We start from the raw sequence: 14213 nt of genomic DNA, 5'->3' as shown, positions 1-14213 counted from the left end.
TGTTAGCTAGGGATGATGGGAATTATAGTCCCAAACATCTGCAGGGCCAGAGTTTGCCTATGCCTTGTCTAGATCCTTGATTCAGATTGTATGTCTGTTTAGCTACCTCAAACACATGAGAGTGGCTTAGTCAAAATTCTGATGGCACTTCTGAAAGAAGTTCTCGCGTGCAAGCCCCATTAAAAAGAATGGCGCAAGAGCTCAACTCTGCACCCAAGCAGCTCCTGTTCATTTCAGTGTTGTGTGAGTGGATTGTGGCTGAGTGGAACAAATCTTTCTCTCTGTTCTGAAGGTTCTGAGCACCTTTTGTGTGAGATGGACAGTGACGACACCTCCCTCAGCAACCTGGGCGACTGTTTCTTAACAACTGTGGAAGCTGGGCCCTTGCAGTCCAGAGTGGGGAACCCCATTGACCACCTGTACTCCATGCAGAGCTCCTACTTCACATCTTGAGGCATTTGAGGCTCACTGGGCTGGGCTCACTGCAGGTGCCACCTGGAGAGAAGAAGAGGAAAGGATTTTGAAATGGCTAGCTTCGTTTCCCATTTGAAAAATTCAGCGGAAAGCAGGAACATTTGTGAAGGAAGAATTCAAAACTCCGTTCTCCTTTCGCGAACCCATTTGTGGAACGACTTTTTGAAACTGAGTTTTAAATTTTGAAGTGTCAAGGAATGCATGAAAGAAGACAAAAACTCTCCCCCCCCCCCCGTGTTTTATTTAAGGCTGTCTTGAAGGCAAGTTGCAAAAAGCAGTACTTTAGGCTTAGACTAGATAGGCAAGCAATATTTCCCACTTTGTACTTTGGGGCTGAAACAAAAGTTCCTCATTTGGGTGGACTACCCTTCTGGGGAACAAAAAAACTTAGATAATTTTCAATAATTTGCACATTTTGCAATCCTTTTTGGCAACGTGGTTCCTTCTGGTGGTTTCTGCGGTTTCTGCATTGCTATGATTTCTTCATTGGTTGCTATTTCTTTCTCCTTCCTGGATTAATCACATAAGTGAACCCACCTTATCAGAATCACACAGTGAACAGGTTGATATCAGAATGAAGTCAATTAGATCTGGGCATGTGAGAGTGAGAGCAATTTAAACTAATAAATGAACATTATTATTATTATTATTTTGCAATGAGTGACAGAAAATAATTGACATGGGAGGCATTTTTGACACTGCCAAAAATGTATGGGGGGATGGGAAGGTTCATGGTTTGTTCATATAGCTATCAATTTGGTGCCTGGCAAGCATGTGTGTCAAGGTGTTTGAGTGTGTTCATGTAAGGGTGTGTGCATTTATATACAAGATACAAGCGCACCTAATATTGCATCAGGTTTATCCTTAATGATAGAAAAGTTCTGTACAGCAAAAAATAACTTTATTTTCTGAGTGAACTATATTTAAGAAATTGCTCGTTGCACCTAAGTTATGAAACGAAAGAACTGGGTTTTCTAAAATATCAGATTTGGTTTGCAAAGACGGAAAAGCAGAGTTAGAGTAGCAGTCTCAGCTGGAGGCAATTTGATGCTTTGCATTTTTTCATTGGTTTTCAAATGAAAATCCACGTCTGAAAATATCAGGGTTACCCATCCTCCCTTCTGCAAGCAATCTAGTTCCATTAGAATAAAGGAAAATTCTGCTGTTGACTTCAGTGCAATTCGGGTTGCAGCCAACATTAGTTCTATACAAGAGAATTGTCATCCCAAGAAAGAGACACATCTTATCATGCTTCGTGTCCCACCAGCAGCACAGAGGTTAGCCTTATACAGACATGCAGAGGAAGCCCTTATTCTAAATGAAGGCATCTTTCAAAGCAATGGAAAAGCTGCCTTTGGAGTTTCTAACAGTTCCAGAGTACATCATGGGCTGTGGAGAGTTTAAGAACCCCACTATCAAGATTCGCAAGGGGATGATGTAGGAACACTTAAGAAACTAAATGGTTGACTCCTTTCAGAAACCAGAACCTCCACTGCTGTTGGTGAAGAATAGAATAGATGGATCTACAAAACAAAACAAAGAATTTGACAAAATAACATTGACAATTGTCATGGATATCCATTCTAAAGTATTTTGTTGCAATAGAAAGGACTTCCAGTGAACTCCATAGGCAATGGACATTGGTCTTCATGTGCCTTCCAGATGAGCTAGACTAGCTCATTTTTCTGAGCCAGCATGGTGTAGTGGTTAAGAGCGGTGGACTCGTAAACTGGTGAACCGAGTTCGCCTCCCCGCTCCTCCACATGCAGCTGCTGGGTGACCTTGGGCTAGTCACACTTCTCTGAAGTTTCTCAGCCTCACTCACCTCACAGAGTGTTTGTTGTGGGGGAGGAAGGGAAAGGAGATTGTTAGCCGCTTTGAGACTCCTTAGGGTAGTGATAAAGCGGGATATCAAATCCAAACTCTTTTTCTTCTTCTGCCACTTAAATAATGGAGTCTTCCAATGTAAGCGAGAAATCTTCTGTTGAACTGGCCGGAGTGAAGGATTGCTACATATTTGTCTTTAAGATGCTGAGTTCACCTCTCATTTAGAGAAGACTCATAGGAATCCAGCTCCCTGCTCTTCTTCCCTGTCTCTGTTGGTGGGCCTGACTTTCTTCAGTGTTCATGGGGCAGCAGCATGAGAAGCTGACTTGACCATGCTCCTCTGTGTAGTAGGAGGAAGCACGTAGCATTTCTCCCCTAGCTTCCATAAAACATGGTGATCAGTAATATTCAGTTTATCTAGAACCGGAGTCAGACAATATTTCAGAGCTGATCATGTTAAGAGGGAGCACTGCCCATAATATGTGCCCTGACCCTTCTTTTTTCTCTACTGAAACATGTCTTGCAAGTTTAGGTATTGCTTCAAAAACCTGCTTGATCCATGTCAACAATAGAACAAAAGTAATACTATAAGAAATGAAGCTTCTCTCAGATCACGTTCAGCTCTTGAAAAATAACGGTCTATCTCCAGTCTAAAAGAACGTAGTACTTCACAAGCAATCTACCATAAGATGCTATGATGCAAATGAGTATAAAGGTTAGCCCACCCCCAACAGATTGGGTGAATATGTGGAGACAGGTCTGCCAATGATTACCAGGTGTCAGGTTCCAGGTCCAGGAAATGATATCTCCACTGTGATCCTGAGGCCACTGGTGGTCCACTGGAATGACCTAGAATGGCATAGAGGTATATGGATAGTTGAGTTAGCAACTCTCAACTTTGAGACTTTGGGATAATAAAAGGTACAAAGACCTAGCACGGGTTCTCATCATTATGTTTTTCAAGTAACGATTGCAGCACTCACATGGTAAGTCCATTTTCAGAATGACAAGGCAGGCTATCTTGGAAGATGCTAAGGCACCCCATAAAAACGGTATAGCTCTCCCTTCCTCACCAGATTACTTCTCTGCTGGCCATTGGGCTGTTAGGCATGCAGTATTGCAACCTCCCTGTGCTCTCCAAGGTGAGGTCTTGTATCTGGCAGCTTGTTCTTCCTCAGAGCCCTAGTACAAAGATGTGTCTCCTGGTGGAAGCAGGAGAGGAGTCGGACACAGCATCTGAGGAAGAATGAGCCACTGAACGCAGTTCAGAGGAAGTTAGAGATGAATGCACTGGTTCACTGCTATGCCCAGCTGCATGGGGTTAGCCTGGTAGGAGACCAAAGGTGTGGGGTGTCTCTCTTTACTTTTCTACCCATGTAGGGACAACAGGCTTGCAGCCCTAATTGTCAGGATGCTGTCAGCAGCTTCCAGTTCGTAGCCCAGGAAAGTATAAAGACAATGAAAAGTTTCTTACTTTTTTTTTATTTCAGTCTTCACAGACAGAGGCTATAGAACCCAGCCTCTTGGATAATGGCGTTGTCCCGAGTGAATCTGCACATACACACACCCCGTCTCTCCCACTTCCTCATTCATCACTTCTATGGGTGCTGCTACGTGCCCTCTGTCTTTGAGCTCTTTGCTCTCCTACTTTCAAGGCTCGCCAGGTTCTGGGAGATGGAGGGTCTGGGGTGCTTTCTAATGATGACGTGTCAGCCAGTTGCTGCTCTGGTTCTGCCTCCTCCTCTCCCATTATTTCCCAGCTTTCCCCCTCATCTGCCTCTGAGCTGCTACCTCCCTCAAACCCCTGTTGTAAATCTATACTGTCTTCCTCTTCCCTGGAAGGGTCAGGATTGGGAGACGGTCTCCACTATTCTTCCTCTGCCCAGTCCCTGAGACTAACTTAGGGAAATTACTGTGAACACTGTGAAAGCACACATGAAAAATCTATTATTGCTCAGTAGTGGTAATGTTTTGGAACCACACAGAATGAACTTGCAAACATTTGTCCACGCAAAGCCATACATACATGGAAATTGTCTTCTCTTAAAACAGAAATTTATTATGGAACTCATGAGTCATGTCCCTTAAAGCCTTTGCCGAGGTTAGTTGCACACACAGCCTCGTTGTCCCTATCATAGTTTGTGTTGTATAAAAATATTATGCTCTTCATTAATAAATTATGTAAAGAAAAGAAACTGAATGAAAAGTAGTTGTGATGCTATAGGTTTGGGCCATGCTAAAGATTATACACTGAATGTAACAGAATGTGACAAGTTGTTGGAACTGTTGCATCAATGGAAGTAAGATTATGAGAATAAATGAGGGGTATGAGAATAAACAATATGAAAAAAGACTGATCTGTCATGAAAGTTTGTAGAACAGTTGATGTAGAGTAGTAGCTAAGACTCTGAGCCCAGAAGTCCCCGGTTCAAAGTTCACATCAGAATGAATTATCTAGGTGGTTTCTGTGCCAGTTTGCACATTACATCAGATGTGTTATAGTTTTACACAAAAATGGCTACTCAGTACACAGTGGTGAAACAAAGGCATTTTGCACATGGCCAGACCTACACGTCTCTCTAGCAAGCCCACAGCTGTGAGGGGGAAGTCTCAGTGAATGCTGATACAGTGGTACCTCGGGTTAAGTACTTAATTCGTTCTGGAGAACCTGAAACTGTTCTTAACCTGAAGCACCACTTTAGCTAATGGGGCCTCCTGCTGCTGCCGCGCCGCCGGAGCACAATTTCTGTTCTCATCCTGAAGCAAAGTTCTTAACCCAAGGTACTATTTCTGGGTTAGCGGAGTCTGTAACCTGAAGCGTATGTAACCTGAGGAACCACTGTATTACATAGGAAACATGAATATTTGTGCTGCTGAAATCATTTCCTGGAGAATCTCTTGTTTCTAAAGGATAATCCACAGGCCGGGGAAAACTGACCACACCCTAGGAGTGTTGTAGCTTTGCTCTCAATCACTCAAATCGCAGTGGAACAGAGTGCCTTTTCACTTTTATTTGATTTTTTATTTTTTTTATTAACATATAAAACACATACATTTACATTTATACAATGCACATACACAACACACTACCTTATTTTCATAACATAAAACATACCTAAAGGTAAAGGTAAAGGGACCCCTGACCATTAGGTCCAGTTGTGGCCGACTCTGGGGTTGCGGTGCTCATCTCGCTTTATTGGCCGAGGGAGCTGGCATACAGCTTCCGGTTCATGTGGCCAGCATGACTAAGCCGCTTCTGGCGAACCAGAGCAGCGCATGGAAACGCCATTTACCTTCCTGCCAGAGCGGTACCTATTTATCTACTTGCACTTTGACGTGCTTTTGAACTGCTAGGTTGGCAGGAGCAGGGACTGAGCAACAGGAGCTCACCCTGTTGTGGGGATTCGAACCGTCAACCTTCTGATCGTCAAGTACTAGGCTCTGTGGTTTAACGCACAGCGCCACCCACATTACTCTATATAATACCTACCTATAATATACATATCAACATACCAACACGCCTACCCTTTTCAATTTTATGGAGCTAACTTTTCTATTTGAGCATGTGTTTTGCTGTCATATCATTCCATTGCAGGCCGACTGGAGGAAGACATTTAAAACAGAGATTTGCATCTGATCTCGTTGTCGGAGTCCCGCTTAGGATTTCACACAGTTGGGGCACTGCCAAGGCGGTTTGAGTGATTGAGAGCAAAGCTACAATACTCCCAGGGATTGGACAGTCACGCCCCCTCAAGACTAGGGGTTCACCTCCTTTTTTAAATTAATGCACAATAAAGAAGTCTTACATCAAAACGGAACAAAAAACAAGTGGAAGTAATAATATACAAAGTAAAAGAAAATACCAAAAAAAACCCCCACAAACATTATGGCAAAAAGAGAAAAAGGGAAAAAAGATCTTTTGACAATAGACCCAACCTTCCATCTACTCCTTAGTTCATTTACATATAACTTATTGCCGATAAAAACTATTATCATGGTTTAACTAATTTTTACTTTTTCTTTGATGTCGCATCATTCTTGAAGCTACTACTGAAATTAGTCAAATGCTGCAACAGAATTTCAACTACCGTAATTATTTTTCTTTTTTTTTAAAAAACATAATTTTTATTGACAGGCCAATCATATCACATTATTTCAAATCACATTAATTCCAAATTATACAGCCGCATTTTTCAATTCTGTTGGGGGTACCCATATATCAAGCTCCAGACGAGAATCCAAACATCACTTCTATTACTGCATTAATTAAACAGTTCTACCCAGTTCTGTCCAGATAGTCTCTTTTTTACTTTCTTCATTCTTGTTGTTGTCATATATTCCTTTCTTTGCGATCTCTGATAATCTTCACAGGCAGGTTAAGAACAAACATCGTCTGCGTGGGTTTTAGGCACTCCATAAGTCATATTTCATAGGGACAGCCGCCATTCCACTCCTATTGCGAAAATTTATCTTCGGTCTGCCCTTTAGTTGTCGCAGGCTTGTAAAATATCTCCTAGAGGGCTCTGCCAGGTTAAAGATCAAATTCCAAACATCGTTCACTTTCAAATGGTCCTGGTTCTCCTCCCCCCGTCTTTCTTAAACAAGCCTGTCTTGCGAGACGCCATTTTAAAACTGCGTCATAAAATTTTTCCATTCTCCGATCTTTACCATTCCTCTCTTCATTCATCATTAATTCATCCCACACAGTTTTTAGATTCCTGCTTGTGTAGTATAATACGGCGGTTCTTTTTTCTTTGGGGTGGAGGGTTATCACTACCGTAATTATTTTTTGAATATATTTTAAAGACTTCCCATTTTGAGACAGATACCTGTTTTGGTTTAGTCTTTATTTCTTCAGACAAGTTATCTAGCTCTGCATATTCAGTCAGTTTTTGGATCCAATCTTGCGTAGATGGAAGTTTGTCAGATTTCCAATTTGCAGCAATTAGAACTCTTGCTGCGACCGTAGTGTATAAAAAGATATCCTTTATTTTGGGGGGGGGGGTATCCAAATCTGTGATCCCCAGAAGGTAAGCCTCTGGTTTTCTATTGAAGGAGATTTTTAGCATTTTTTTGCAATGCTAAATGGATATCCTCCCAGAACACATTAATTTTCTTGCATTGCCACCACATATGGTATAGAGTGCCTGGTTTTTCTCCACATCTCCAGCAATCACCTGTGACACTTTTATACATCTTAGAAAGTTTCCAGGGCGTTAAATACCATCGGTGTTGCATTTTAAAAAAATTCTCTCTTAGTGTATAGCAAGCTGTGAACTTCCAATTGTTTTTCCACAAATTTTCCCATTGGGACATAGTTATTGTATACCCAAGATCTTGCGACTGTAGTTTATCCTTTAGCAACAAGTATACTTGTAGAGTTGCTTTTCCCTTTATTGAACGAAGGAATGTTTGGATGGAACTTTGACTTTGAAACATCCTGTATTGTACTTGAATATAATTTCAGTATAGCATACATTATGTAAAAGCTGTACTTAAAGAAATGGACACTTGGTGGAATATAAATGTCTTATTTTTATGTTTGGTCTTTGGGAAGTTTTACATAATTGCATACAGAGTTGCGTGGACAGGCGGAGTCCCCAGATCCCCCGCGGTCCCCCCCCCCGTCATGTGGAATAACGACTCGAGACAACGTGCTATGGGATTAAATTGGCCACAACTTTATTAAATTTCAAATGTGGGTAGACCTTGGCTCAGGCATTGGGCGTTCTCCCTCCCCAGTCCCCAGCCGGGGACCTAGGGAGCTTCAGGGTTATCCAGTGTGTGGGGGGGGGTGATGGGCCGGCTCTGGAGAACATATGTTCAAGCAGAGATAGCCGCCCCTGTTACGTCGCCGCCGCAGGGGAGAGCAATGACAACCTTTCGGCGCACGGCCAAAGCCTCCCTTCAGAAACCCCTTTAACGGGGAACCCTGGTATCGCCGCCGCAAAGAGGAAGATGGACTAAAGGATTCCGCCCAAGGCCTGATATCGCCAAAGTTGTGACGTTTTGCTACGGGAAAGGCGAAACCTGCCAATGCAGGGAAATTCCTTTCCGGCCCTTTAACAGCGACCTTACGTAGCAGCGCCCGCATACCTGTGAAGAAAAGTTAACCTGCGAAACCTGTGAAGAAAAGTTAACCTGCAAAATAAGACATTAACTGAGGGTGGGTAGGGTGGGAGAAGCTCTGGAGCCAAGTGAGGATTCCCAGGTAAGATCCTCCCTCTATTGTGTGGGCAGGTAATCCCTCCCCTACCTGGCCTGGTCTCCTTGGCAACGCTTCCCCCAGGTGGGATTGGGCAAATGACTGAGGTAGGTGGAGACCTCCAGGTATCCCACCTGAGGGAAGGCAAGGCCAAGCCTATGCTGTTGGAGCCGCTCCAGATCTAAGGGCTGCACGCGTCCATGCAAAGGGCGCCCCCCGTTTTAAGCGGGGAGTGGTCATTGTGTGAACTGGGAACAGCAACACTAGATAACAGCACAACTCTCAAGCCTACTGGTGGCAGATGCTACCAAGCAGTATTTGACACCACACTTCCAAACCTTCTAGAAACTCACCTGCTTGTCCCTGACTCTCCCAACATTTTCCCTGGCCATGATGGCTCTGCTTCAGGATTCTCTGAGATCTCGGTAGAACTATTATCATGATTTTAGATCTCTTGAGGAAACAAGGAAGACCCCACAACTCCCCATTTGTTTTGTCCTGATGAGGAGATAAGGCTACGTAGACCAGATGAGCAGAAAGAGTTGGTACTGGCAGCCCAGTTTCCTGGAAGCTTTGTCCCCCTGAGAGAAACCGTATTTTTCCATGTATAAGAGGCTCCCATGTATAAGATGCCCCCTATGTTTTAAAGACACCCCCTATGGGACATGGGTGGCGCTGTGGGTTAAACCACAGAGCCTAGGACTTGCAGATCAGAAGGTCAGTGGTTCGAATCCCTGCGACGGGGTGAGCTCCCGTTGCTCGGTCCCTGCTCCTGCCAACCTAGCAGTTCGAAAGCACGTCAAAGTGCAAGTAGATAAATAGGTACCGCTCCAGCGGGAAGGTAAATGGCATTTCTGTGCGCTGCTCTGGTTTGCCAGAAGCGGCTTAGTCATGCTGGCCACATGACCCGGAAGCTGTACGCCGGCTCCCTCGGCCAATAAAGCGAGATGAGCGCTGCAACTCCAGAGTCGGCCACGACTGGATCTAATGGTCAGGGGTTCCTTTACCTTTAATAGAGCTCAGGGAGCCATTTACCAGGCTCTGAGCAGCAGGGCCCAAAGGAAAACAAATAATAGATTCAGGGACGCTCATGCCCCTCTCCTGTTCCTCAAGAAGCTGGGGAAATGGGCTCTGCAACAGATGCCTCCGTAACAGGAGTGACACTATTTTGGAAGCCTGGTGATTTCTTCTCATCATCTGCTCTCATTTTCCCTGCAAGGGTACCATCCATGGGTCCGTACTGGGAACTGTGGGGGTGGCATGGGCCGTAGCTTTGCAGATACCTGGACATTGCTTGCTTTGCTGCTGCAGCCAAGGACAAGGAAGGGGGTGCCCCTGAGGGATCTGACCTTCCTGTATCAGCTGTAACATTGAATAAACAAAGCGTCCATTATTCCTGGAAGCTGTGTGATGGCCAAGGGGAGATCAGCAGAGATTACCTTTCAGGTAAGGATGCTGATTAGATGCTATTGATAGGGAGGAACAAGCTTGCTCTAACTAATATTATGTTAATTTTAAGTTGCTTCCAGCAAAAGAGATTATGCCACATCTTGGCAAGAGGGAGAAGAGAAAGAACCTGGAAATCGAGACTGGGCCAAAGTCAACCACTGACATGGGCTGACATTAGGATAGTTAATGATGAAAAGACTTATGGAAAGAGAGGAATGGTCGGAAGAAAGGCTTCCCAACCCCCCCTTTTTTTTAAAAAAAAATGATTGCTGGGAAGATTATAAATCAAATAAAGCTAGGCAGAGCTAAACTAGAGACCTTCCTGCTTACCTGGAGTCCTTGGACTGGGTTTGGCAGAGATCTTGTAAAATCAGCCCCTTCACTGTATATTTAAAGGATAATAATAATAATAATAATAATAATTTATTTATTTATATCCTGCCCTCCCCAGCCGAAGCCGGGCTCAGATAATGGCATCTCCCAAAGAATCATGGGAACTGTAGTTTACCTCTCATGGAGCTACAATTCCCAATACACTTTAACATACTACACTATGATGTGGATGTGCCAAAACTCTGAAACAAAATGTAAAACTATATAAGTAAAGGTAAAGGTACCCCTGCCCGTACGGGCCAGTCTTGCCAGACTCTGGGGTTGTGCGCCCATCTCCCTCAAGAGGCCGGGGGCCAGTGCTGTCCGGAGACACTTCCGGGTCACGTGGCCAGCGTGACATCGCTGCTCTGGCGAGCCAGAGTCGCACACGGAAACGCCGTTTACCTTCCCGCTAGAAAGCGGTCCCTATTTATCTACTTGCACCCGGGGGTGCTTTCGAACTGCTAGGTTGGCAGGCGCTGGGACCGAGCAACGGGAGCGCACCCCGCTGTGGGGATTCGAACTGCCGACCTTTCGATCGGCATGCCCTAGGCGCTGAGGCTTTTACCCACAGCGCCACCCGCGTCCCATGTAAAACTATATATGTATGTTCAAGTAATTTTAGGCCAAAGCTTTGTATATTAAGCCTCCATTTGGAGGTTTGAAACCTCAGAAAAGAAGCACCGGACCTTATAAGGCGCCTCACCTTTGCCAGGACACCTTCAGATTCCTTGCAAACCATAGCTTCATTGTCATTGCCCATCCTATCCTATCTAAATACTTTTGCCCAAGTATGTAGCAGGAAAGGCAAAACAAGGCAAGGAGCTAAGCTACCTGCCCCCTGGGTCAGTTCCCTGCTTTGGGACTCCTTGAAGTGCAGAAACTGCTTGATAAGAAGAAGAAGAAGAAGAAGAAGAGGAGGAGGAGGAGGAGGAGGAGGAGGAGGAGGAGGAGGAGGAGGAGGAGTTTGGATTTGATATCCCGCCTTTCACTCCCTTTAAGGAGTCTCAAAGCGGCTAACATTCTCCTTTCCCTTCCTCCCCCACAACAAACACTCTGTGAGGTGAGTGGGGCTGAGAGACTTCAGAGAAGTGTGACTGGCCCAAGGTCACCCAGCTGCTGCATGTGGAGGAGTGGAGACGCGAACCCGGTTCCCCAGATTACGAGACTACCACTCTTAACCACTACACTTCACTGGCTCTCTCAACATCTGGCTGCCCTTACCTGAACATACGTCAACGCAGGGGCAGTCCTGCCATTAGAGAGAGTGAGGCAAACACCCCAGGTGGCAGCACCCCACTTCCAGTCATCTCCCCCCCCCCCCCCGGAGTCATGCGGCCATTCACCTCTGATGGAGATCAGAGCTCTGGGTGCCATAACCCTGTCATGAATCCCCATCATTACAGTGGTGCCTCGCAAGACGAAATTAATTCGTTCTGCAAGTTTTTTCGTCTTGCGAAGCACGGTCAAGTCGCAACTGCACCTCTTCAAGCGGTTTTAAGAAAAAGGAAACAAACTTGCAAGGCATTTTCGTCTTGCAAAGCAAGCCCATAGGGAAATTCGTCTTGCGAAGCAACTCAAAAAACGAAAAACTCTTTCGTCTTGCGAGTTTTTCGTCTTCCGAGGCATTCGTCTTGCGAGGTACCACTGTACTCTGCTCCTCTCAAGTGCGCTTGGAGACACTATCACATTGCCAGTATTGACGTAAGATTCGACTGTGTGCACACATCTTCTTTTGAGCTGGACCCTCTGCTTCACTGTCTCTCCAACCTCTCGGCAGTTCATCATTCTGTAATCTTGAAGACGTGAATGGCACTAGTCTGTCTATGTTTACTCATGCATTGGCAACATACGAACATAAGCCTTAGGTTCCTGCAATATGCTTTAAGCACGGCTGTATCTAAAACATGCTCAGAAATTATAGCTGGTACAGGACATACTCACTTGGAAGTTCCAGTTTTGCAGTAACATCACCTCACTAGTTACTGGGGACAATTTAAGGTGGGGGTCTTGACCTTTAAAGCCTGACCTTGTCTTCTAGGGTACCTAGTCACTCAGGGAGCTGCCATGGATTCAGAAAGCTCCTTGCTACAGAAGTTCACACTCATCACAAGAGGGGCTCAAATTGTCGTGTGACCTTGGGGTCAGGGATAAGGTGCCTCTTCCCTCCAGGTATATATGAATAAAGTTTGCATCTTTTTACTATAGCAGAGCTCCACCTTCTAGAATAAATAATAATAATAATAATAAATTTTATTTATATCCCCGCCCTCCCCAGCCGAAGCCGGGCTCAGGGCGGCTAACAACAATAAAACAGTAGAAAAGTACAACACAACACAACACAACACTCTAAAATCATTCATTATAAAATTAATTCAAATCAAGCCACTGGCAACCATTGGGCCAGAGCTCCACGAAGATTGCCAAAGGAGGGGGTCAGGCTGTGCCCTGGCCAAAGGCCTGGTGGAACAGCTCTGTCTTGCAGGCCCTGCAGAAAGATGTCAAGTCCCGCAGGGCCCTGGTCTCTTGTGACAGAGTGTTCCACCAGATCGGAGCCACAGCCAAAAAAGCCCTGGCTCTAGTTGAGGCCAGCCTAACCTCTCTGTGGCCTGGGACCTTCAAGATGTTTTTATTTGAAGACCGTAAGAAAGGGTCTCTTCACCATTAGCTTTTAGTTTCCAACTCTAATAGTGATTTTTCAGTTTTAAGTTTGTTTGTTTAATCAGGTAAAGGGCATGCATGCCCACACAAATACACAGGGTTGTTGCAGTGGTTAATATGGATGAGAACACATAAATACAGAATCAGACAAGTCACTTCACTTGCATTCACCGCAAAGAGAGGTGAGGATACATATTGTTTGCATTATATATTATTACATAACATTATGAGAATTTCAAACTTCAACCCATTTTATTGTTTTTAGGCATTAGTCATGACGGAACACACGCACAGAGAGATAGATTTTTACAGTTAAGCCAAACGAAACACAAATAACACACACATGCATGACAATTTTTTTTACAGTTAAGCAATAAAATAATAACACCATCAAATATTTGTGATACAATCATTACACTCTGTTTAGCAAAGCTCGCTCCAGTGCCAGTAAACTTGTAGCAACTCTGTTTAGTACCCTTAAAATAATGAGTAAAAACAATAAAATAATAAAATCTGTCTTTTGAAGGACAGACCAGGTGTCACGTTCCCTAAAAATGTCCACAAAATATTTTCCAGCTTATACCTGGCACCAATGGCCTATCAGCTGATAAGGAAGAATCTCCAAGTATGGTATCTGCCATGATAATATAAATGCACATTGTACAGGTCTTAAGATAGCCTATTCTCTCACAGAGTGTAAGGCATCCTTTGAAATTCGGCTAGGCTTAACATGCCTTCTCAAATAGAATCTTTCACACATACTACTGATTGATTGATTGATTGATTGATTGATTCGATTTCTTACCCGATTTCTGGCCTCTTGAAGATCATATGAGGTCATGTGTAGCATCCTATTACATCAGGGCATCTTTCTCTTCTCTTCCTGTGCCAATGTTCTATGGCACTCTTTTCCCTCAGTGCTTTTGTAGCTACTTTGGACATTTTTTTAAAAAAAATTGTAACGACAGCTAATAAGCCCAGATAAATAACATAATGTGCATGATAGCCATAGCTCAGACTGGCAACCATTTACTTAGCTGATATTCTTCAGGGTACCATATCCTAGCATCCCTTAGCAGGAGAAATTACCATCAATCAAGTAATTATCGCTTATTCCAGAATGCTTTTAAACGCAAACAGGCCTATTAAAGAAGATGGGGCTATCACTTAATTAATTGCTCCTGCAGTTTCACATCTGTTTCTCTTGAGTACCAGCTCTCATACA

At 44.2% G+C, this 14213-nt stretch overlaps 1 protein-coding gene across 3 annotated transcripts in view; it reads left to right on the top strand.

Annotated features, from left to right (window-relative positions):
- LMX1A (LIM homeobox transcription factor 1 alpha) overlaps nt 1-461 on the top strand; it is a 74266-nt gene extending 73805 nt beyond the window's left edge. For all 3 annotated transcript variants that reach the window (XM_028732470.2, XM_028732469.2, XM_028732468.2), the window contains one exon: nt 293-461. In XM_028732470.2, coding sequence (XP_028588303.2) covers nt 293-453 — 161 coding nt within the window. In that variant the 3' untranslated portion in view covers nt 454-461. The remainder of the gene's footprint in view (nt 1-292) is intronic.
- Nucleotides 462-14213: the final 13752 nt, after the last annotated feature.

Source organism: Podarcis muralis, chromosome 5 (genome assembly GCF_964188315.1).
Source record: "Podarcis muralis chromosome 5, rPodMur119.hap1.1, whole genome shotgun sequence".
Lineage (NCBI taxonomy): Eukaryota > Metazoa > Chordata > Lepidosauria > Squamata > Lacertidae > Podarcis > Podarcis muralis.
This window is presented reverse-complemented; position numbering and strand designations above follow the sequence as displayed.